This window comes from Aotus nancymaae, unplaced genomic scaffold (genome assembly GCF_030222135.1).
Source record: "Aotus nancymaae isolate 86718 unplaced genomic scaffold, 86718_ANA_hifiasm-v0.15.2.pri h1tg000108l, whole genome shotgun sequence".
Lineage (NCBI taxonomy): Eukaryota > Metazoa > Chordata > Mammalia > Primates > Aotidae > Aotus > Aotus nancymaae.
Window position 1 is genome coordinate 27281684 of NW_026988523.1, and position 25804 is coordinate 27307487.

The following is a 25804-nucleotide window of genomic DNA, read 5'->3' on the forward strand; positions in this document are numbered from 1 at the left end:
CCTTTCAGGAATGCAAATCCCTATCATCTCCCAGAGTGAGTTTATTAAAGAGACAATGCCTTGAGTCAGGGCTATAGACATAATGACATTTGAAGGCATGGCTAAACTTGGTCCAGGAAGAATGGGAAATCTGAATTGATCATTGGGGTGAGTCTCATGAAGTCCCAAATTTTGGCTTTGGCTGTGGGAAGATTATTGTTTGTTTGCATCATTAGCTGCCCTGTGCAAGCTCTATAGAAGCCAGGTTATTAAGTAGCCAGTGCAAGCATGTGCCCTAAGCCCTTTCTGGAGAGAAATGGAAATCAAACATTCTCTTCCCTTTTCTGCACTGCTCCAATTTGGCATAGCCTCTGGTGTTTTTACGTACAATCTTAAGACCACCTCTTTGCTTTATGATCTAGGCAGACTGGTATATTCCTAGTATGTTCTGCTGTGAGAGTTAAGAGTTTCAGGATGGAGTCCTTTTAGAGGTAACTGTAAAAGTTGTAGCACTTGATGGATGACTTAAACCTTTCTGGAGATAAACAGGGAGCTGCATTTTAAAAACTTTTTCTCTGCACTGCTCTTGGGCAATGAAGCTCCTGGAAGTGCTTTCACGCCCATATAAACCTGCCATGTTTTCTTATGGTCTAGATCGACTCTGGATATATTTTGTACACTCTACTCTCAGAACAAAGAGCTTTAAGATACAGCCTCTGAATGAAAGTTGTAAAAGTTAGGGCACTCAAGTTTGTGTGGACAAACTTGTTCTAAGAGTAATTAATGTACCTGGATTTATCACTGGGGTGAGCCATGGGAACTGGCTAGAGGAGTGTGTGATGTAAGTTTGTTAGAAGCCAGACTGCAACTTATTTCAAAGCCAGAACTCCAAGTAGCTGCTGGAAGAGTGGGGAGAAAAAGGGGGCTGCATTTTTTTCATCCCCTTCTCTGAACTGCTATTAGGGAATGAAGTCTCAGGAAGTTCTTCAGCACTTGTATCAAATCACTTTTTTTCCTGTGATGTAGAAATACTCTCATGTGTCTAATCCTCTCTGCTTCCAAAATTAGTGAATTAAGAGCCAAAGCACAGGAAATCTTAAACTTTGGATGCTTTACATGAGATACAAAAACTCCTCTCCACAAAGAGAAATTGAGTTTTTGAAATTCCTTTTCTAACTGTATGGTGCAGTGCACAAGGCTGGGGGTCCATGCTCCAGTGTGTTGCAGATTTTCTTACTTGTTCATTGTGAATGTTTTCTTTGTTGCCTGGTGAGTAGGAGTCCCTTTGTTGGTCTCTCATTTTCTTTCAGAAGGAGTTGATTCATGAATATGTTATACCTGAGCGAGTTTAAACAGAAGCGCTATGCTTTGAGTTATGTTGAGAGTCCGCTTTAATGGCTGGCATCTGAGAGTTAGCTACAGCTTAAATCTCTCAGCCCAGAACTAAGGGCGGTTAACATTTTTATATTAGTTTAGGGTTAGGGGGCAGTAAGCAGATTATTAAAGAAGCAGAAGGAGCAGGTTAGGGAAAGGGAGGGGGTGTTTAATGACAAAATTTTATCTAAAGTTGTTTTTTACTTAGATGTGAGGTAGGCAGTTACACAGTTGCAGGTACAGGATGTATGGGCCAGTGGGCCCTGTTTCTCAGAAAATTGGTTACAAAGGTGCCAGGTGTCTTAGACTACAAAGTTCTCAGAACAGAATGCCCTACATAGCTCAGGGTGGGTAAAATGGAGTTGGCAAAATTGTTTAAAATGATTTATCACAGCCAAGCTAGAGTATTTCAAATAGATGTTTGTTTAAGACATTCTTGGGTGGAAGAAGAGTCAGGAGCTTCTACTTTTGCCATGTTGCTGACATCACCCCCTGCATAGCTTTTTCTTTTACTCCCAGGAAACTAGAGTATTCCAGGGATCGTTAAGTGCTCCTACATAAGCAAGAGAGAAACCAGTACTTCAGGACGCTCCCCAGAAAGCTAGGATGATAAATACATACTTTACTCTTATCTTTCCTCTCTGAGGGAGAAGCAGCGAAAATATATTGGTCGCTGTTTACTTTGGGGCATTGCAGGAGGCTCTGAACTGGTTTCTAGATTTCTCACAGAGGTAGTTGGTTCCAGTATTGTCACTGAAGCAGTGTACCTGGGCAGGGAAGGGAGAGTTGTGGCTTCCTATGCTGCCATCTTGCTGATGTCACTGCCCTCTTTCATCCTCAATATTGATCGTTTTTTTCTCTTTTTTTATACTGATCATTGTTTTTACTTTTTTCCCCAATTTTATTAATTTTAATACCTTTAAATGTTCTCCATTTGCTCTCTATTTTTTAGCTTTATCACATTTTACTAATATTAGCTTTGCTGATTTTCTCCCCTTTCTATTTTTCTTTGTCCATTTTCTCTTTTTCACTGACATTATTTTCATCCTTCCTAGGACTTCAATTTGAATCCCACATCTCTCAATCTTAGCATAGAAAACAAAAATATGACCATAAACGATCATATTTTGAAAATATAAAACTTTAAAGTTCCAACTTTTTAAGCACTGATTCAGCTGTGTTCCAAAATGTTACATATGTGTGTGTGTGTTTATGTTGTGTGTGGGGACACAGAGGGAGAGAGAGAGGGAAAGAGACAGAGAGAGAGAGTGTTCATTTTCATTTTATTTGAAATATTTTCTCATTTGTCTTGTGGTATGTCTGTTGATGATCAATTGTATTGAAGTTTATAGTCTAATTTCTAAATGTTTGTTTTTCTAGATAACTTATTTTTGCTGGTTTCTAATTTAATTCTGTTGTGAAAGTATACTGGGAAAATTTCAGTATTTTGAAACAGTCATTTTTTAATTGCACAGCTGATAGTCTACTTGCTGATGGTTCTATTTAGAAAAGAAATATGCATACATACTAAGTGTAGAATTAGGCTATAATGAGTCACAATGGTCTTTAAATTTAAATTTAGAATTAGGCTATACCATGTCACAATTTTGTTAAATAAACAATCTCTTTCTCAATTACTTAGTATCAGAAAATGCTTTAAATTAAATAATAATGATTGCAGTCCACATTAAAATCAATGGGATATAGTTGAAATCTAGGTGTTTTAGCATTACAACATGCATTAGAAGAAAAAAAAACAAAATAAAAACAACAAGTACTATAATCTAGAAGGTAGGAACATACACCTAACAAAAATAGAAGGAAAGAGTCATTCAAACATAAATAGTTGATCATTAATATTAAGAAAAATAAATTGATGAGAATGTTAAAAACATTAAAATATTGAAAAACATAAATAAGGCAAAATACTTTTGACAAAATATGAAGTACTTTAATTATTATAGAAAAAATGAAAATGAACTTATAAATAACAATTAATGAAGTTTTATTCACCCAAATATCTCCCTGAATTGATAACAAAATATCAGACAATTGAAATAATTGCCATGATTTCCTGTAATATGCTTGCATAAAGCTTTAGTTGAAGTAGAGCATACACTGATAGGAGAGAGCAGAATCAAGGAATTATAGGGTGCTGAATGCTCCTAGATGCTTCCAAACTCCTCCATCAGTCAAACAGGACATGCTTCATTTTCATATTATGAAAAAATAAGCTATTTCTGATGAATCACAGTTTAACAAGAGTTTAGCTGTGAGATTACAGAGGTGTCTTTATATCTGATTATGTAACTAAAGCCAGGCTTTCCCTAAACAGTATAGGTGGTAAGGTAGTAAATAAAAGCTTGAGGGCAGTTTCAAACTTTAAATAGCACACTATAAATCACTAGTGAATATATTTAATGCTTATATTGGTCAAGTGGCAGTAACAAATTGAATATTAACTAAATATAATCTTGCCTGTGGCTAATCAGAATCCATTGGCAGAACATTTTGTGAGGGTTTTAATCCAATTCTGATATATTTGATAATAGGTATGAATTTTTATTTAATGTGTGTAATTAAGAATGTGTAATTCCATTAAAACATTCTAAAGTTTCAAAATAATTAAAATTGGTATTTATAAATTATGCAAAATTTATTAAACAAAGAATGTACAAAAGAACCGTAAGAAAGTCTATGAGAATACAAGCCCAAAGTTCTATTATTTAATATAACTGTTACAAAGTTGAAAAGTATAATATATGTATACATAGATGATTATTGTAAGGCATATTGCCGAGTCAAAATGAGGAAACTGAGGCCAGTGTGAGAAAATGAGAATCCAATTTATTCAGCTCCCGGGCGAGGTTCTGTGGTCCAGGAAGGGGCCAGAGAAGTTGCACTGGGCTTCTCAGGGTGTGGGGTTTTATAGGGAGTGGAGGTAATTGATTGGTCTTTAGGGAAACAAAGAGCAGTTTCATTGGTGAGGGGAAGTCAAGGTGCCAATGGGGCAAGCTACCATTGGTTGCCAGGCAGGACTACTGGTGGGTTGACCGGCTGGGGAGGTCAATGTTAAGCTGCCATTGGACAAATCTTTGGCGGGCTTTTTAAATTTTGAAGGGGTTGAGCGAGGAATGCAGGAGTGGGTGTGTGGAGTCTGCATAGAGAGACCAGATAGGAGTGGGTGTGGGGAGCCAGCATAGAGAGGCCAGCACGGGGAGAGATAAGTGTGTCCATTTAGCTCCCCGTGAGGCAGCCGGCTTTACATCCCAACCTTTTTGATGATATAGGATGCCGCTTCTTTCTGGCTACTTCCTGCTGAACAGGGACTGAGTGGGGAGGTTAGTTGGCCGGTGCCTTGGTTGGGAGTTGGACATAGGGGTGAAGTAGCATCTGATTTACAGCCATTCTGGAGATTTTTTCATGCGAGCTTGTAAAAACCTAAGAAAGAACGGAGCCAGGATTAGTAGAAGACAAACCATGATTAGCGGAATGATAACAGGAGCTAGCCAGGTGAATATGGGAGATTGCCACCAGTTAAGAGGAAAGTTTGGCACACTTGGTGTTCTTCAGAGGTCCTCCTTGAGGTGATAGAGAGCATTGACATTTTCTTCTATTAGGCCTGTTTCACTGATGAAATAGCAGCACTGTTTTTGGAGAAACAGACAGGTACCTCTTTTTTCCGCCGTTAGTAGGTCAAGGGCCCGTTGGTTTTGGAGAGTTAGCTGAGCTAGTGACGTGATTTGTCGCTGGAGGGAGGCCAGGGAGGCAGCTGATGCTTCAATGGCCACACGGAGTTTGTTTTCCAGTTGAGTGGCTGGAGTGACACTGTAGCTTAAGGTGCCGCCTCCAATTCCAGCAGCGACTGAAGAGGATGCTAGGGAGAGGCTGACTACTATTGGGAGGAAAACAGCTCGTTTATTTTGGCACTGAGGGGAAGACGGAAGGAGGGATAGGAATTTAGCTTGTCCATACACCTTTAGTTGCGGGACTAGGGTGACGGGCACACAGGGGAATAGGGAGGAAGTTTTGATAATTTTGATTAGGGTTCCATTACACTAAAATTATTTTTTTTGGTGGCACGTAGAGGGAGGTTTTTATTTTTATTGTGGTGTTGCAGCTGGGACTGGAGCTGCTGGCTGTCTTATAGCAGAGAGAGAGAAATTTTGAATGTATTTTGAACAAGGGGATATTTGTTAAGTTGGTGCCAAGCCCTGTAGGTGACTGTGACAGATTGAAGTTGAACTGGAGGGGAACTGCGGCCAAGGCGGGGAGTTGCTGAGAGAGGCGCATAAAAAGCAGTGAGGGAGGTTTACGGTTTTGGTTAAGTTTAACATGTTGGCTCCCTGCTGTACTAGAGTTAACTAGGAGAAAGGATGAGAGGTGTTATTTGAGGGTTTGATTTGGTTAGTTAGGGTGGCTTTATTTTCTAGGATTGTATGGCTTACAGAGCCAAGTTGTTTTATAACTTTAGGGATAATGCAGGTATAGGACTGGAATATTAGCTATGTTTCCTGGGGGTATCTTTGGCTGCCGCATATAAGGGCTCAGCCAGAGTAGCGAAGTTCGGAATTCAGTGATGGAAAAATCCCACAAATCTTAGAAAGGAGAGGGTTTTGTTAGCTGTTTCCAGGGGGCTGCAGTGCAAGTAGTGCCTTCTGATGGTCTGTTGTTAAGCCCTTAGTTTGGGGAGTAAGGTGAATACTTGAATAGATTACCGAGGTGACCGACAGTTGTGCTTTGGAGGGGGAAACCCGGTATTCCCTAGACCCAAGGAAATTAAGGAGAGTGGCAGTATGCTACCGTGACATGGAGAGGGAAGGGCTGCAAAGCAGCAGGTTGTCCACGTACTGTAAGAGGAGACTAGGCTGAGGGGGGCAAGAGGTTAGGTTAGCTGCTAATGCTTGTCTAAATATGTGAGGGCTGTCTCTAAAGCCCTAGGGCAGGACCGTCCAGGTTAACTGCTGCGAGAGGTTAGTGTCTGGATCAGTCTAAGTAAAGGCAAAGAGGAAATAGGACTTAGGGTGAAGAGGAATGGTAAAGAAGGCGTCCTTGAGGTTAAGGACTGTAAAATAAGTAGTGGAGGGAACGTTTGATAATAGGGGTATGGATTGGGAACTACAGGGTGGAGGGGAATTACTGCCTCATTGATAAGGCGCAGGTCCTGAACTAGGTGAAAGCTGCATGGCTTTTGGACTGGCAAGATAGGAGTGTTACAAGGGGAACTGATAGGAATAAGGAGTCCCTGTGCTAGGAGTTAGGCGACAATAGGCTTTAGGCCCTGGCGGTGGGTTTTTGAGATGGGAAACTGAGGACGTGAGGGAAAGTGGGTAGGATTTTTAAGAAGTATTTTAGCTGGTGTGTGATGTTTGGCCACTACAGGCTTAGAGGTTTTCCACACCAAGGGATTAACTACATTAGGAGGGATGGGGGTTGAGACAAGGGGTTGAGCCCGGGCATAGGGTTGGTTAGGAGGGGCAGTAGGAGGTGAGTGGGTGATGGGTTTGAGTATGGGGGCCAATAAGTTGGAGAGTGGCCCCCACAGTTTGGAGAATATTGTGTTTTAATAGGGGAACTAGGCATGAGGGTATGATTAGAAAAGAGTGAGAAAAGGGGTGTCCTTGGAGGACACAGGCTAAAGGATGAGTTCGATTAGGGTAGGAAGGCTCTTTATTAATTCCCATAACTGAAACCTGAGAAAGTATACTAGGCCCTGAGTAGGAAGGCAATACAGAACAGGCAACCTCCATGTCCATTAAGAAGGAAATGGATTTACCTGCTCCTCGTAGCGTTACCCTGGGCTCGGCAAGGGTGATGGGGGTCTTCGAGTCCAGGTTGCATTGATCATCCATGAGGCCAAGGAGTTCAAACGAAGGGACTGCATCCTTTGGACTGGCTTGCCCCTCACATGGACTTGCAGGGGGTGAGCCTGTAGTCCGGAATGGGCAGTCTACCTTCTAGTGTCCAGTTTATTTGCAGATCGGACAGGGTCCGGGAGGTGGATGTTGACAGGGGCACTGCTGGGCCCAGTGTCCCTCTTGGCCACATTTGAAGCAGGTCCCAGGTGGGACTTTTGAAGTAGTCTGGGCAGGTCCTAGGGGACCTTTTCGGAGGAACTTTGAGGAGTTTCCCCCACCAGATGGTGGGTGCGCTGCCAGCCTTAGGGCTGCTACAATAGCTTGGGTTTGGAGGCTTACCTGTTGCTGTAAATGGGCCCGGCGGATGGCCTTAGCCTTTTCCTCCCGGCCATTAAAAACTTTAAATGCCAAGTTTACCAGGTCTTGTATGGGAGTTTGGGGGACCTTCTCTGCTTTCTTTAGTTTTTTTTCTAATGTTTGGTGCTGACTGGGAGATAAAATGGGCCACTAGAGGGTGATCCCGGCTGGGGAGTTTGGATCTACTTGGGTATGTAGGACTATAGCGTTGGTTAATTGGTTAAGGAAGGCAGCTGGGTTTTTAGTAGGACCCTGAGTTATTTCATGCAGCTTATTATAATTAAGTACCTTATGAGCTGCGCCTTGCATGTCCACTAGGAGTTACTGCAGCATTTGGTCTTGGCGGCAGTGGTTATTTTCATTAGGAGTAAGAGTAGAGGACAGAATTACATAAATGTTGTGCTAGGTTAAGTTATAGGCCTGAGTGAAATAGGGAAATTCTTTAGTATAAACAGTAGGATTGGTGGAGAATGACCTTAGGCATTTTTTAATGGTGGACAAGTTAGAGAAAGGAACGTGTACCTGGACTACACCTTCCGTTTCAGCCATCTTGCAGAGAGGACAAAGGAGGGAGTTCTCATTAGTGTACGTGCCATGCAGGCAAATTTGAGCACTAGTGGGTGGGGTCACATTAGGACTCAGGAGGGCAGGAAGTGGCTGGGGTTTTGAAAGGGGAGGAGCAGAAGGGATTTGAGATTCGGTATAGAGGGGACAAAGCGGGGAGCCCCCGTTGGTGGGAGTGCTGTGTGAGCGAGTGTGGGCACTGACTGGAGAGGTTAAGACCTGGGGAAGCAGGAGGGGTTTGGGGTTCCACATAGGGTGGAGGATTATTAGGTTGGGTTGGGGGTAGGGGGAGTTATTCAGGCAAGTCAGGATCAGAGGAGGAGGAGGAGGAGATTGCCTGTAGGGCTGAAGGCTGTTTGGGTAAGTCCTTAGTTAAAAGCATCTGAGCCGTAGTACAAGAGGAACAGAGGTTGGGGTGGGCATGGAGATACCAGAATGCTTGGATGTAGGGAACGTCGGCTCACTTGCCGTTCCTTTGGCAAAAATTGTTTAAATTAGTGAGGACATTAAAGTTAAGCGTGCCCTCTGGAGGCCACTTGGACTTGTTGTCCAGCGGATACTGTGGCTAGGCTACAGTGGAGAGGAAGAGTAGCCTTTTTTTTTTTTCTTTTTTAATAGAGAGGCCCAGCTTGGGTAGGTTTAGAACTAGGCATCCCAGTGGCGACTTAGGGTCTGGGTGGGATTTGTGGTCACCCATGATTTTTTTTTTTTTTTTTTTTGTGAAACAGGAGGATTTTATTAAGGTGGCCACTGGCTCAGCAGATTAGCATTTTAATACTAAGCACCTAACAAAGACAGGGCTTGGCTTTTTATACATGAAGTACACAGTGGCACTAAAACAAGTTTGCAGGCATAGAACAAAGGCAATTCATTAAGCAGTAATAGGTACTTAACTTGGGCTTACATGTGACAGTTGCTATGTGACCCAGATGTTTGCTATCTGTAGAGCTTAAGGATTTTAGCACAGGCCTTATCTATTCCCTTTTGCTACAGTTTTCAGAAAGCCAGAGTCCCGCCTGCTTGGGCATTTCTCATGACCTTCACTGTAGAAACTTACAGTTATCAGCAATAGAGAACAAGAATACAAGAATTTGTAAACTTATAAAACTTGGAAAGCAGGATACAATTTTACTGGAAGGGAAAAAACTCACTCACACATTCACTCGAGAACAGGAGAAACAGAAAGAGAAACTGAAAATATTTAAGCGGGAGCTGGCTTGCCAAAGGGCGAGTTTTGAGGTTAGGAGCCGAGGTCTGATCCAGGCCCTAAGTAGGGCCTGGAGGAGTAAACAGGGCTTCTGATTACCCAAGCCTCACTTGCTGCTGTGGAGATGACCTGTTGGCATCCTGGACTGCACTACCAAACACCGGAGAGGGTTCAGGAAGATGGGGATGTCTCCCTCAGGTTCCTGACCCTCAGCAGACCCCTTAAGGGGGGAAGACAAGCACGAAGGGATATCTCCTCTACACTCAGGTCCTCAGAATGGAACCGGGGCCCCGGGCCCACGGCGGGGAGGAGTCCCTGACGTGGCCGCGGTTACAGACAGGGAGTCCAGAGGTAGGCAGCGGGAGAGGCTATGGGCAACAGAAGTCTTCCCTTGCAGCGGAGCGGCTCCCTGGTCCGGCTTCAGGTGGAGGAGTTGGTTTCCCCCTTAGGAGGGGGTCTCACAACTCCTTCCCGGGTTTTGGCACTAGCTGTAAGGTATATTGCTGAGTCAAAATGAGGAAACTGAGGCCAGTGTGAGAAAATGAGAATCCAATTTATTCAGCTCCCGGGCGAGGTTCTGTGGTCCGGGAAGGGGCCAGAGAAGTTGCACTGGGCTTCTCAGGGTGTGGGGTTTTATAGGGAGTGGAGGTAATTGATTTGTCTTTAGGGAAACAAAGAGCAGACAGTTTCATTGGTGAGGAAGGTTGATTGATTACTAGGGAAACAAAGAGCAGACAGTTTCATTGGTGAGGGGAAGTCAAGGTGCCAATGGGGCGAGCTACCATTGGTTGCCAGGTGGGACTACTGGTGGGTTGACCGGCTGGGGAGGTCAATGTTAAGCTGCCATTGGACAAATCTTTGGTGGACTTTTTAAATTTTGAAGGGGTTGAGTGAGGAATGCAGGAGTGGGTGTGTGGAACCTGCATAGAGAGACCAAATAGGAGTGGGTGTGGGGAGCCAGCATAGAGAGGCCGGCACGGGGAGAGATAAGTGTGTCCATTTAGCTCCCGGCGAGGCAGCTGGCTTTACAATTATGATAGGTAATAATAATTTATAAAACAGTTATTGAATTTTATATTATTCTATTTAATCATATAAATTATGATTCTTAATAAAAAAGCCTAATTTTAATACTTTTTATTTTTAATATTTTTATTTTAATGTTAACTATATGTTTAATATTTTTTAGTGACACAAATACAATTATGCCCACCTCCACCTCAGATTCCCAATTCTCTGAATATCACAACCACACTGAATTATCAAGATGGAGAAAAAGTATCTGTTTTGTGTCAAGAAAATTATCTAATTCAGGAAGGAGAAGAAATTATGTGCAAAGATGGAAGGTGGCAGTCAGTACCGCGCTGTGTTGGTCAGTAGTGTATAATTTGTTTTACATAATTCTTTCAAATGAAGTTAATACTCTATTGTGCTTTGTGTAAGCAAGAGAGACGTTCTTTCTCTATGTCTATTACTTTATCTGGACACAATAAATTAGGATCTAGGCACATTAATCAATCACCACTTTTTCTGTTTTTTGAACTAAATACAGCCAAAATTTGGAATAATATGCAAATGTCAGATAACATTTAAAATTCATGCATATTTTCATCCTCATGATGAATAGGACATGAATGAAGAGGATTATTGAACAAGAAGATGGTAATATAGATATGGTGGAGGAATATATCTTTGCAAGTTTCTAATATGTTTTTGTTTTTAAATAATTTTATTTGCTCAAATTATACTCATTTTAAAGTCCAAAATAATGTTTGATTTTATATTTCAATTTAAATATTTTATTTGTTCTTGACACTTCGATTTTCATTCTTCATTTAGAAAAAATTCCGTGTTCACAACCACCGCATGTAGAACATGGAACCATTAATTCATCCAAATTTTCAGAAGAAAGTTATGCACATGGGACGAAATTGAGTTTTACTTGTGAAGATGGTTTCAGGCTATCTGAAGAAAATGAAATAACATGCTCTATGGGAAAATGGAGTTCTCCACCTCAGTGTGAAGGTTAGGACAATATGAAAACTAAATTTCTGTTTACAGTAGAATACATTAAAAATGATCTCTATTATCAAAGTGAGGGGAGATATATATATAATAAATATATAAAATTATATAAATATAAATGCTATATATAAATATATATAACGTACAAATATAAATGAAATATTATATAAATATATAAAATTATTATACCATTAAAATACTTTTTGCATGATTGAATCTATTCTATTTCAGTTAATTTTATTTGTTAATGATAGAATCATTGTTTTATTCTGGCATTAAAAATATAACATCTAGTGAAATTAAACCTATCTGTATTAGTTCATTCTCATGCTGCTATAAAGAACTGCCTGACAAAGACAATAAAATACCTAGGAATACAACGAACAAAGGATGTAAAAGACCTCTTCAAGGAGAACTACAAACCACTGCTCAAGGAAATAAGAGAGCACGCAAACAGTTGGAGAAATATTCCATGCTCATAGTTAGGAAGAATCAATATCGTGAAATTGGCCATGCTGCCCAAAGTAATTTACAGATTCAACACTATCCCCATCAAGCTACCAATGACCTTCTTCACAGAACTGGAAAAAGGCCACCTTAAACTTCATATGGAACCAAAAGAGAGCCCGCATAGCCAAGACAATCCTAAGCAAAAAGAATAAAGTCGGAGGCATCAGGCTACCTGATTTCCAACTATACTACAAAGCTACAGTAATCAAAACAGCATGGTACTGTTAACAAAACAGAGATACAGACCAACAGAACAGAACAGAGGCCCTGGAGGCCACACCACACATCTACAACCATCTGATCTTTGACAAACCTGACAAAAACAAGCAATGGGGAAAGGATTCCCTGTTTAATAAGTGGTGTTGGCAAAACTGGCTAGCCATATGCAGAAAGCAGAAACTGGACCCCTTCCTGACACCTTACACTAAAATTAACTTCAGATGCATTAAAGACTCAAACATAAGACATAAGACCATAAAAACCCTAGAAGAAAACCTCGGCAAAACCATTCAGGACATAGGCATAGGCAAGGACTTCATGACTAAAACACTAAAATCATTGGCAACAAAAGCCAAAATAGACAAATTGGACCTAATCAAACTCCACAGCTTCTGTACAGCAAAAGAAACAATCATTAGAGTGAACCGGCAACCAACAGAATGGGAAAAAACTTTTGCAATCTACCCATCTGGCAAAGGGCTAATATTCAGAATCTACAAAGAACTAAAACAGATTTACAGGAAAAAAGCAAACAACCCCATCCAAAAGTGGGCAAAGGATATGAACAGACACTTTACAAAGGAAGACATACATGAGGCCAACAAACATATGAAAAAATGCTCATCATCACTGATTTTTAGAGAAATGCAAATCAAAACCACATTGAGATACCATCTCATGCCAGTTAGAATGGCAATCATTAAAAAATCTGGAGGCAACAGATGTTGGAGAGGATGTGGAGTAATAAGAACACTTTTACACTGTTGGAGTATAAACTAGTTCAACCATTGTGGAAGACAGTGTGGCACTTCCTCAAGGACCTAGAAATAAAAATTCCATTTGACCCAGCAAATGGAATATACCTAGTATATATACCTTTGGGTATATACCCAGTAATGGGATTGGGGGGACCAAGGGAGGGACAGCGGTGGGTGGGGAGTTCAGGGAGGGTCAACATGGGGAGAAATGCCAGGTGACAGGGGATGGAGGCAGCAAACCACATTGCCATATATGTACCTGTGCAACAACCCTGCATGATCTGCACGTGTACCCCAGAACCTAAAGTGCAATAAAAAAAATGTGTTAAAAAAAAAATAGAACTGCCTGATACTGGGTAATTTATGAAGGAAACAGGTTTAATTAGCTCCCAGATCTGCCTTGCTGGGGAGGCCTTAGTAAACTTAAAAACATGGTGGAAGGAGAAGAAACACATGATGGCAGGAAGGAGAAATGCTGAGCAAAGAGGAAAAAGCCCCTTTTAAAACCATTAGATCTGATGATAGCTCACTCACTATCATGAGAATAGAAGGATGGGAATAACAGCCCCAATTATTCAATTACCTCCCACTGGGCCCCTCCCATGAAATGTAGGGATTATTGGGACTACAATTCAAAAAGATTTGGTTGGGCACATGACAAACCATATCATTCCACCATGTTCCAAGTCTCATGTCCTCACATTTCAAACCATAATCATGCCTTCCCCAAATTTCCAAACTCTTTAACTAATTCCAGCATTAACTCAAAATTCCTGTCCAAAGTTTAATCTGAGACAAGGCAGGTCCTTTCTGCCTATGAGCCTGTAAAATCAAAAACAGGTCAGTTACTTCCTACATATAATGGGGGTACAGGCATTGGGTAAGTGCTCCCATTCCAAAAGAGAGTAAATGGCCAAAACCAAGTGGCTACATGCCTGTTGGAAGTCCAAAATTTAATAGGGCAATCATTAAACCCTAAAGTTCCAAGATTATCTCCTTTGACTCCATGTCTCACATTTAGGTCACGCTGATGCAAAAGGTGGGTGAGCTCACAGAGCCTTGGGCAGATCTGTCCCTGTAACCTTGTCCCCCTCCTGGCTGCTTTCATGGGCTGACATTGAGATTCTGTGGCTTTTTCAGGAGCATGGTGCAAGCTATGAATGGATCTACCATTCTAGGGTTTTATGGATGGTGGCCATCTTCTCCAAGCTCCACCTCCACAAGGCAGTGCCCCAGTGGGGACTCTGTGTGAGAGCTCTGACCGCACATTTTTCTTCCTCAATGCCCTATCAGAGGTCCTCCATGTAGGCTCCACCCTGTAGCAAACCTTTGTCTGGACATCCAGGCATTTCCATATATTCTCTGCAACCTGAGTGGAGGTTCCCAAACCTCAATTTTTGACTTCCGTGCACCCACAGGCCCAAGACCACGTGCAATCTACTAAGGCTTGGGTTTTAACCTTCTAAGGCAACAGACCAAGCTGTATGTTGGCCCCTTTTGCCACAGCTGGAGTTGAAGCAGATGGGATACAGGACCTCATGTCCTGAGGCTGCATAGAGCAGGGGGTGCCTAGGCCCTTTCCATGAAACCAATTTTTTCCTTCCTGAGCTTCTTGGCCTGTGATGGGAGGGGCTGCCCTGAGGGCCTCTGACATGCCCTGGAGACATTTTCCCCACTGTTTTTGGCTCTCATTACTTTTGCAAATTTCTGCAGCAGGTTTGAATTTCTCCCCAGAAAATGAGATTTTCTTTTCTATTGCATTATCAGGCTGCAAATTTTCAAACTTTTGTGCTCTGCTTCCTCTTGAGCTCTTTGCCACTTAGATATTTATTCTGCCAGATAGCCTAAATCATCTCCTCAAGTTTAAAGTTCCACAGATCTTTAGGGCAAAGCCAATATGCCACCAGTCTCTTTGCATAGCAAGAGTGACCTTTACTCCAATGTCCAGCAAGTTCCTCATCGTTATTGGAGACCACCTCAGCCTGGACTTCATTGTCCATATCACTATAAGCATTTTGATCAAAGCCATTCTACCAGTCTCTAGATAGTGCCAAACTTTCCCACTTCTTCTTGTCTTCTGAGCCCTCCCCATTCCTAGGAAGTTCCAAACTTTTACATGGTTTCCTGTCTTCTTCTGACCCCTCCAAATGGTTCTAACCTCTGCCTGTTACCCAGTTCCAAAGTCAGTTCCACGTTTTTGGTTATCTTTACAGCAGCACCCTACTCTCTGTGATACCAATTAACTGTATTAGTCCGTTCTCACACTGCTATAAAGAACTGCCCAAGACTATATAATTTATAAAGAAAAGAGGTTTAATTGACTCACAGTTCCAAATGGCTGAGGAGGCCTCAGGAAACATACAACCATGGTGGAAGTGTAAGCAAACGTGTCCTTCTTCACATGATGGCAGGAGGAGAAGTGCAAAGCAAAGACAAATCAGCCCCTTATAAAACCATTAGATCTCATGAGAACTCACTTCTGAAAACAGAAGCAGAGGGAAAATCACCCCCATGATTCAGTTTCCTCCCATGAGGTCCCTTCCACAACACATGAGGATTATGGCAACTGCAATTCAAGATGAGATTTGGGTGGGGACATAGCCAAACCATATCACTACGTGTTCTGTAAGTTATGTTTGCTTTGCCACTAGGTTTTAAAACTTCTTTTACATTCTTCCCAGAAGGCCCCTTCTGATTTCCTACAATATATTACATTTTACCTGGAATTGTTAACCCTAATGTGTATCTAAGTTTACGGAGGCATTCCTTACAGAGGCATTGATGATCTCTTTCTTAAATGTATTGATATTTTTAGTTTCAAGTCCTTGCTCAGTTCATGACAGTTGGATAGATGGACAGACACCAGAATGTTGGTTTTAGGAAACATTTGTGTACTTCTCTGTGACATCATAGTAACTCCTGTGTTGTTTATTTTCAAATAAAACTACTGAATATAAAAATAGGTACATAAAATTAAATTTCCAAATTAGTGAAACCTGATTTTTTCTTTCCTTAGGTCTACCTTGTAAGTCTCCACCTAAGATTTCTAATGGCGCTGTAGCTAACATGTCAGACAGTTATCAGTATGAAGAAGAAGTTACATACACATGTTCTGAAGGTTTTGGAATTGATGGGCCTGCCACTGCAAAATGCCTGGGAGAAAAATGGTCCCACCCTCCAGCATGCAAAAGTATGGTGTTTTGAATTTTATTACATGTATGATAAATATTCTTCATTCAAAGTATAAGTGTTACCAATAACAAAGTAAGCAGTGACTCTAGAATTTCACAAGGTTTTCTTGAATATTCTGGAGTGTTGTGGGAAATTATAGCTCTAGTGATTAAAATGTTTGACATGATAAGCCAAATTGCTTCATTTTCACATCATCTTGCGTGAACTTTCAGCATCCTCTGATGGACATCCTCAGACTTCTCATCTCTGTTCTTAGAGTGCAGCTGTCCTCTACTCATCAATGTCATCATTATTCAATCTTCTGTCAGTTTGTCAACAATCTCTCTATGTTTTTTAAACTATTAAAGAATTATTATAGGTAATTCACATTGGACAGAAGCGAAAATTTCAGAAATAAACAATCTAGGTGGTGTATTACTGTTTTCTCACATTGCTATAAAGAACTTCCCAATACTGGGTAGTTTATAAAAGAAATAGTTTTAATAGACTCATAGTTCCACATAGCTGAGGAGACATCGTGAAACTTACAACTATGGCAGAGGAGAAGCAGGCACCTTCTTCACAAGGTGGCAGGAGAGAGAGGAGTGAGCAAAAGAGGAACTTACAAATGCTTATAAAACCATCAGATCTTGTTAAATATAGGAAACTGCCTCCATGATCCAGTCACCTCCCAACAGGTCTCTCTCTCAACACATGAGGATTATAATTCAAGGTGAGATTTGGGTGGGAACACAGATCCTGATCATGTCAAGTGACAAGGATGGGCAAAACATAATGTGAACACTAAATGTGTATTTGCAAGTGCTACAGCTACCAATATCTCTTCAGGTTTCTAATAGCATTCCTATCTTATATTTTTAATAGATTTAGAACAATTTAATTAAGTCAAAATGGCTAACATATTTTGTCAAGTTATGAGAAAAATATCGCCCAGTATTCATTGATTCTATATTTCACTATTATTTTAGAATATATTACATACATTGTATGTAACCTGTTTTTAAAGATTTGCTGAACAAATACTTATTTTTCCTATTTCAGGAACGGATTGTCTTGGTTTACCGAGCTTTGAAAATGCCAGACCCGAGGGAGAGACAAAAAATTCATATAGGTCGGGTGAGCAGGTGACTTACACTTGTGCGCCATATTTCCAAATGGATGGACCCAGTACTGTAACATGTATTAATAGGAGATGGACAGGAAGGCCAACGTGCAGAGGTATTTGATGAATTTTTAAAATGTATTTATATAAAGTGTGGTCCCTGCTCAGTGGCACCTGCCTGTAATCCCAGCACTTTGGGAGACCAGGGCGGGTGAACCACTTCAGGTCAGCAGTTTGAGACCAGCCTGGCCTCCATGGTAAAACCCCATCTCTACTAAAAATACAAAAAAATGTAGTGAGGCATAGTGGCTTGTGTCTGTAGTCCCAGCTACTGGGGAGGCTGAGGCAGGAGAACGCTTGAACCAGGGAGATGAAGGTTGAAGTGAGCCAAGATCACATAACTACACTCCAACCAGGGTGACACAGCGACATTCCATCTAAAAAAAATAAATATAAAATAAATAAATAGATAAGTAAAATTTATTTACATAAAGTGTCTTAGGCAATAAAATATAGAATTGTCTCCAACATCATTTAAAATGAACATAAATTAAGTTTTTAGGGCAGGACAAAACAGATATATCTCTAAAAATAACTGAGTATTTGATTGTTAATCTTAACCCAATAGTTCTCAAAGTGTGGTCCCTAAACCAGCAGTGTCATCATCTTCTAGGAGCTTGCTGGAAATGAAAATTAAATTTCATAAGCTCATTCCAGATGTACAGAATCAAAAGTCTTGAAACAGGACCCTGAAACTGGTTTACCAACCCCTCCAGGGAATTGTATGCACACTTCTGTGAGAAGCATTGCTATGTACATTCTCAGACCTCATTATTACTGAATATTACTAAATAAATACTAATTATTACTATACTATTATTATTAAATATGGACATGAAACTTTCTGATGAATTTTGCATTGTTCAGCATAGTATCCTTAAACATTGGCAATTAAATTATCTGAAGTTATTTTTATTATTTTAGATTTATTTTCTTTTATTTTTCCACATCTCCAATTTGGATCCTTTCATTATCCATTCTTCTTCTCTTTTAACTTCGATAATTTTCAAAATGTGTTTTTAACTCTTTGCTGATTCGCTAAGAAAATGCCTGTTTGTGTTAATTTTTTAATTTTTATTTTTCATTTATTTTTATTTTTTTATTGCATTTTAGGTTTTGGGGTACATGTGAAAAACATGCAAGATTGTTGCATAGGTGCATATGTGGCAGTGTGATTTGCTGCCTTCCTCCCCTTCACCTATATGTGGCAATTCTCCCCATGCTATCCCTCCCCACTCCCCACCCCCTGCTGTCCCCCCCACTGCCCCCAACAGACCCCAGTGTATAGTGCTCCCATCCCTGTGTCCATGTGTTCCCTTTGTTCAACACCCATCGGTGAGTGAGAACATGCGATGTTTGATTTTGTGTTCTTGTGTCAGTTTGCTGAGAATGATGGTTTCCAGGTTCATCCATGTCCCTACAAAGGACACAAACTCATCATTTTTGATGGCTGCATAATATTCCATGGTGTATATGTGCCACATTTTCCCTGTCCAGTCTATCATCGATGGGCATTTGAGTTCGTTCCAGGTCTTTTCTATTGTAAACTGTGCTGCAATGAACATTCGTGTGCATGTGTCCTTATAGTAGAACAATTTATAATCCTTTGGATATATACCCAGTAATGAGATTGCTGGGTCAAATGGAATTTCTATTTCTAGGTCTTTGAGGAATTGCCACACTGTCTTCCACAATGGTTGAACTAATTTAAACTCCTGCCAACAGTGTAAAAGTGTTCCTATTTCTCCACATTCTCTCCAGCATCTGTTGTCTCCAGATTTTTTAATGATCGCCATTCTAACTGGCGTGAGATGATATCTCAATGTAGTTTTGATTTGCATTTCTCTAATGACCAGTGATGATGAGCATTTTTTCATATGCTTGTTGGCCTTATGTATGTCTTCTTTTGTAAAGTATCTGTTCATATCCTTCACCCATTTTTGAATGGGCTTGTTTGTTTTTTTCTTGTAAATCTGTTTTAGTTCATTGTAAATTCTGGATATCAGCCCTTTGTCAGATGGGTAGGCTGAAAAATTTTTTTCTCATTTTATTGGTTGCTGGTTCACTCTATTGACTGTTTCTTTTGCCGTGCAGAAGCTGTGGAGTTTGATTAGGTCCCATTTGTCTATTGTGGCTTTTGTTGCCAATGCTTTTGTTGTTTTGGTCATGAAGTCCTTCCCTACGCCTATGTCCTGAATGGTTTTGCCTAGGTTTTCTTCAAGGATTTTTATGGCGTTAGGTCTTATGTTTAAGTCTTTAATCCATCTGGAGCTAATTTTAGTGTAAGGTGTCAGGAAGGGGTCCAGTTTCTGCTTTCTGCATATGGCTAGCCAGTTTTCCCAACACCAATTAAACAGGGAATCCTTTCCCCATTGCTTGTTTTTATCAGGTTTGTCAAAGATTGGACAGTTGTAGATATGTTGTGTTGCCTCCGAGGCCTCTGTTCTCTTCCATTGGTCTATATCTCTATTTTGGTACCAGTACCATGCTGTTTTGATTACTGTAGCCTTGTAGTAGAGTTTAATGTCCGGTAGTGTGATGCCTCCCGCTTTGTTCTTTTTGCTTAGAATTGTCTTGGCTATGCGGGCTCTCTTTTGGTTCCATATGAAGTTTAAGGTGGTTTTTTCCAGTTCTGTGAAGAAGGTCATTGGTGGCTTGATGGGGATAGCGTTGAATCTGTAAATTACTTTGGGCAGTATGGCCATTTTCACGATATTGATTCTTCCTAACCATGAACATGGAATGTTTCTCCATCCATTTGTGTCCTCTCTTATTTTGTTGAGCAGTGGTTTGTAGTTCTCCTTGAAGAGGTCCTTTACGTTCCTTGTTAGTTGTATTCCTAGGTATTTTATTCTCTTTGTAGCAATTGTGAATGGCAGTTCGTTCTTTATTTGGCTCTGTTTAAGTCCGTTGTTGGTGTATAGGAATGCTTGTGATTTTTGCACATTGATTTTGTATCCTGAGACTTTGCTGAAGTTGCTTATCAGTTTCAGGAGATTTTGGGCTGAGACGATGGGGTCTTCTAGATATACAATCATGTCGTCTGCAAATAGAGACAATTTGACTTCCTCCTTTCCTAATTGAATACGCTTTATTTCTTTTTCTTGCCTGATTGCTCTGGCTAGAACTTCCAGTACTATATTGAATAGGAGTGGTGAGAGAGGGCATCCTTGTCTCGTGCCAGATTTCAAAGGGAATGCTTCCAGTTTTTGCCCATTCAGTATGATATTGGCTGTTGGTTTGTCATGAATAGCTTTTATTATTTTGAGATACGTTCCGTCGATACCTAGTTTATTGAGGGTTTTTAACAGAATCAGCTTTCAGAAAGTGGGTAATAAGATACTTCCGTGAGCTAAAAGAACATGTTCTAACCCAATGCAAAGAAACTAAAAACCTTGAGAAAAGATGTGTTAATTTTTAAGGGGATAAAATGTATAAGCATCATGATTGCCAACCCAAATATGATGCCATATAATCTATTTATGGTTTTTTTTGCAATTTATAAATTAATGTTAAATACATAGAACTGGTAATATTTATGCTACTCAAACTCAGAGAGAGATATCCAGGAAGGCTTTAATTTATACTGGCTTCCAGTAGGAAAAAAAAAAGGGTCTATCGGTGTTCTAGCAAAGGATGAAGAAATTTAAAACATCAAAGCTTGTACCTTACAAAAAAATTGTTTTATGTCTTTTCGTCAATATTACATTTAAATGTATTAAAATCAACAAAAATTTGATAACAGATTGTCTATTTGTTTTAAATTCATTTTGAAATATATTTGTATTCTTTTGATTTACTACTCAAAATGAACACTAGGTGAAATTACTTCTTTTCTTTTTATTCAGACAGTTCTTGTGTGAATCCGCCCACAGTGCAAAATGGTTATACGAGGTCAAGACAGAAGAGTAGATATTTATCTGGTGATAGAGTATATTATGAATGTAGGAGACCTTATGAAATGTTTGGGGATGCAGAAGTGATGTGTGTAAATGGAAACTGGACAGAACCACCTCAATGCAAAGGTAGAGTATTATACTTCCTTTAACATTTTTGGAGAGTACAGCACGGTTAAAATATGTTGTTTTAAATAAAACAAAGTTATTTTTGTGTAATATATTTTTCAAATGCAAATGAAATGATCGATGATGCTTAAACTTCAATTATTCTTGTGAATGGAACACAAGTAATATGGTACATTATTTTTGAAAATATTTGACCAGATTAAAAGAAGAGTTGGAACTTGAAAAATAATGTATCTTAAGCCTTACAACACTCAGTTCCTTCTGAGGAATACATGTAATAAGAAATACATTGTGTGCATTTGACAGACATAAGACATATCTACTCTAAGATCTAGAATAGGTAGTTGAAGAGAGATCGTAAGTTGTGATATAAATGTGGGCATCTTCAGTATACAGATTATATTCAAAGGTATGTGACTAACTGAACTCATCCAGGGAGCTACTGTATTTATAAAAAGAAGTCTGAGCACATAATCCTGGATCATTCTAATATACAGAGATGCAGTAAGGGAAACCAACAAAGGAAATTGTATCTTATCGATTTCCATTTTGTAAAATTAATGTTTGTCTGAAATTTTTCACTATTTTACTTAGAATCTACCTATGTTTTATATTGAAGCGAGTTTTTGTAGACAGCATATATGCATTCTGCCTTTCTGGGTCTGGTTTGTTTTTATGTTTATTTTTTGAAATTTTATTTTATTTTTTGATGGAGTCTTGCTCTATGGCCAGGCTAGAGTGCAGTGGTGTGACCTCGGCTCACTGCAATCTCTGCCTCCTGGGTTCAAGTGATTCTCCCGCCTCAACCTCCCGAGTAGCTGGGATTACAAGTGCATGCCACCATGCCCAGCTAATTTTTGTATTTTTAGTAGACAGGGTTTCACCATGTTGAGCAGGATGGTTTTCATCTCCTGACGTCATGATCCTCCTGCCTCAGCCTCCCAAAGTGCTGGGCTTACAGGCTGAAGCCACCTCACCCGGCCCTTTCTGCCTCTCTTCCCTTTTAACTGGTGCACTTGGACCATTTACACTTAAAATAATTATTGATGTATAGGGACTTAAACCTCTGCCATTTATTTGTTTCTGTTTGTTTCCTCTGGTTTCAGTCCTATTTTCCTATTCCTCCATTCCCCTTGGGGAAAATTTTTAATAAGATTAATTAATTTTGATTCATATGTATCATTTTTGATTGTATCTCTTTGTATAGCTTTTCTCCTCCTTTAAAAAGCTTGTGGCTCTAGGTAATACTATGTGCATGTAATAATATATCACTGTCTACTGGTACTGACATCTCCATCTTCTACTGGGATAGGAAAGTCTTACTTTTATTTAGATCCATTTACCCTCTCCTCATATTAAATATAAATGCCATTAGTATTTTCTGTACATACATTCAGCACCATATTAAACCATAATTTAACAAACTTAAAGGAAAAAAGCCGGTTATATTGACTCCTCTTTTTATTCATTATATTGTCCTTTCCGTCTCCTAAAGTCTCAAGCTCTTTCTGCTCTCTCTTTATTTTGATTTGAAGAATTCCTTTAGTAATCCTTTAAGCACGGGACTACTGGAGAAAAATTCTCTTGGTTTCCCGTTCTTTGAGAATGTCTATATATTCCCCTTTACTTGTAAAGGATAGTGTCACTGGTTATAAAATTTGGAATTGAAAGTTCTTTTAACACTTGAAAACTGTGCCACATGGTTATAGATGAAAAACTCACTGTCATTAGATTTGTTGATCTCCTAGAGGAAAGGCATAGTTTTTTGTCTAGTTACTATGAAGATTTTTTTTCTTTTTCTTTAAGTAGTGTTATTTTAATGTCTTTTTTTTTTTGAGACGGGGTGAGTTTCGCTCCTGTTACCCAGGCTGGAGTGCAATGGCACGATCTGGGCTCACTGCAACCTCCGCCTCCTGGGTTCAGGCAATTCTCCTGCCTCAGCCTCCCGAGTAGCTGGGATTACAGGCACGCACCACCATGCCCAGCTAATTTTTTGTATTTTCAGTGGAGACGGGGTTTCACCATGTTCACCAGGATGGTCTCGATCTCTTGACCTCGTGATCCACCCGCCTTTTAATGTCTATTGGTATAAATTCCAATGTGTTTATTCTCTTTGGAGTTCACTCAGCTTCTTAAATATGTAAGTTTATGCCTTATGGCCAAAGTGGGAGGTTTTCAGTCATTATTTTATTTATTTATTTTTCCAGCCAATTATCCTTTCCTTTCTCTTTCTGGATCAGCATTATTTATTGTTGTTGTATTTTTCTAAATGTCTCAGTTGAGATTTTTGTTTTCAGTCTATTTTCAGAGTCGTAATTTATATTGCTCTATATTCAAGTTCATGGATTTGTCATCTCCCAATGTATTATTAAGCCTATCCAGTGTTTTAAAAAATTTTTGTCACACTTCCATTTTATAATTTCTTCCAGGGTTTTTTTTTTTTTTTATTATACTTTAAATTCTGGGCTACATGTGCAGGTCATGCAGGTTTTAAAAACGATCATCAATTTCAGAATCTCTGCCCTCTTAGTGTCACTCCAAAGAATGTTTAATACAAAATAAGAAACTTTCTTTGTTAGAGTTTTCTATGTTTACCATGTATTCATTCAGAAAGACATTTCGTATTGCTGGACTACTATAGGCAGAAATATTTGTTAATGTTTCGTGTGTTTCTTCAGAAAGGACAAAAGAACTTAAATATATTACTTTCAGTTTGTAGGATTAAAATTTCTTCCAGGAATCATTTCTTTCCCCCGAAATCACAACACTGTTGATATTATATAAAGTGATGTGTTTATATTTGCCTTATTTAAATTTGTATTTTGATTTGCTCTCCCAAGAAATCAAGTGATGAAATGATGTTTTTTAGATTCTACAGGAAAATGTGGCCCGCCTCCACCTATTGTCAATGGAGACACTACTTCATTCCCATTGTCAGTATATGCTCCGGATTCATCAGTTGAGTATCAATGCCAGTACTTGTATGAACTTGAGGGTAACAAGCGAATAACATGTAGAAATGGACGATGGTCAGAACCACCAAAATGCCTACGTAAGTCCTTTAATATACCCATGGAATCCTGGACAAATCAGTGTGATGAGTCTGATAGTTTGCTGTTTGTAACAGAATAATCACAGATTACTGAACAACTATTCTGCTGAATGCTTGCCTACCAAATATTTATGTTAGAAAGTAAAGAAATTTTTCTCCTTTCTCTTTATATTTATTTCATTTTAAAACATTTAGTTAACAAATAAAAATAACATATTTTCATGTTTGACAATATGCTCTTTTGATATATTTGTAGTACAATGATTACCATAATCAAATTAATTAGCACATTTCTTATCACCTATGATTACCATTGTGTGTAGGTGGGTGTGTGAGTTATATGTGTGTGAGTTTGTGGTGAGGATACTTAAAATCTGCTTCTTACCAATTTTCAAATAAATAATACAATACTATTAGCTATAAATATCACTAGATCTCTGTTTGATTCCAAGTTCTTACTCATATTGTAGCTGAAAATTTGTACTCTTTGACCAATATCTTAAATAAAGAAAAATAGCAATGATAAGTTCTAAAATGCAGGGATCCTACAATGACAATTGACATAATGAACCATTGATAAAAAACCCTAATTCTCATACATAAAACATAGTACCTAATTTTCACGTCATTTACCATTTTAACTTTATTTAAATCAATATGTTGTTTTTACGTAGTTAGTTTAGACACTGTTTTGAGAAATAATTCCTGAACCATCATATAACATTCTACTTGAAAATCTGGAAGTCTATGAAGAAGATTTGTATACTAGTTAATGCTTTATGTTCGTTGTTTTCTATTTTCAGATCCATGTGTAATATCACAAGAAATTATGGAAAAATATAACGTAACATTTAAGTGGTCGGTCGAACAAAAACTTTATGCAAGATCAGGTGAACCAGTTCAATTTGTGTGTAAAGATGGATATCATCCTTCACCAGGTTCTCATGATTTTCGAAGAACATGTCAGGATGGGAAACTGGAGTATCCCACTTGTGTAAGAAACAAACAGAATTCAAATCCACACCTTTATTAAGAATATTATTATTAAATCAGTTCTCAATTTCATTTTTAAATATTGTTTTATTCCTTTTTATTTTAAGTAAGATTTTGGGTTGATTTGTTAGAATGTACTTATAATCTGAGACCCATGGCCCTCTTCTTAAAAGCTCTGTATTAAAAGTTGGCAAATAAACTGTTGTGTCCAGTTCATGAAATTTGTATGACAAGAAATTGGATACAGTTTTTTTCAGACTTCATTTCTGTCCATCACTCTTAAATCTCTCAAAGCTTTCTCCATGACTGCTGAGGCTCATTGTTTTATAGTAAATGGAAAACATATTGTGTCTGATTTCAAAATTATATCACTTCACAAAGATGTAGAAACCTCACCAAGTCTTAACTCATGTTAGTAATAAGATACACGTAATTACTACTTATTAATACATAAATGCATCAAAATGATGAAATGGAGTTAATTCTACAAGATATCAATCTAGCACACATAATAATGCAAACTAATCAT

At 39.1% G+C, this 25804-nt stretch overlaps 1 protein-coding gene across 2 annotated transcripts in view; it reads left to right on the forward strand.

Moving 5' to 3' along the window:
* Window positions 1-25496, forward strand: part of CFH (complement factor H) — a 115063-nt gene extending 89567 nt beyond the window's left edge. The window contains exons 16-22 of one of the 2 annotated variants that reach the window (XM_064370894.1): window positions 10529-10711; window positions 11179-11364; window positions 15868-16041; window positions 17085-17261; window positions 21054-21230; window positions 24100-24282; window positions 25086-25496. In XM_064370894.1, the coding sequence (XP_064226964.1) occupies window positions 10529-10711; window positions 11179-11364; window positions 15868-16041; window positions 17085-17261; window positions 21054-21230; window positions 24100-24282; window positions 25086-25315 (1310 nt within the window). In that variant the 3' untranslated portion in view covers window positions 25316-25496. The remainder of the gene's footprint in view (window positions 1-10528; window positions 10712-11178; window positions 11365-15867; window positions 16042-17084; window positions 17262-21053; window positions 21231-24099; window positions 24283-25085) is intronic. The other variant, XM_021668014.2, reaches the window with a different exon arrangement.
* Window positions 25497-25804: the final 308 nt, after the last annotated feature.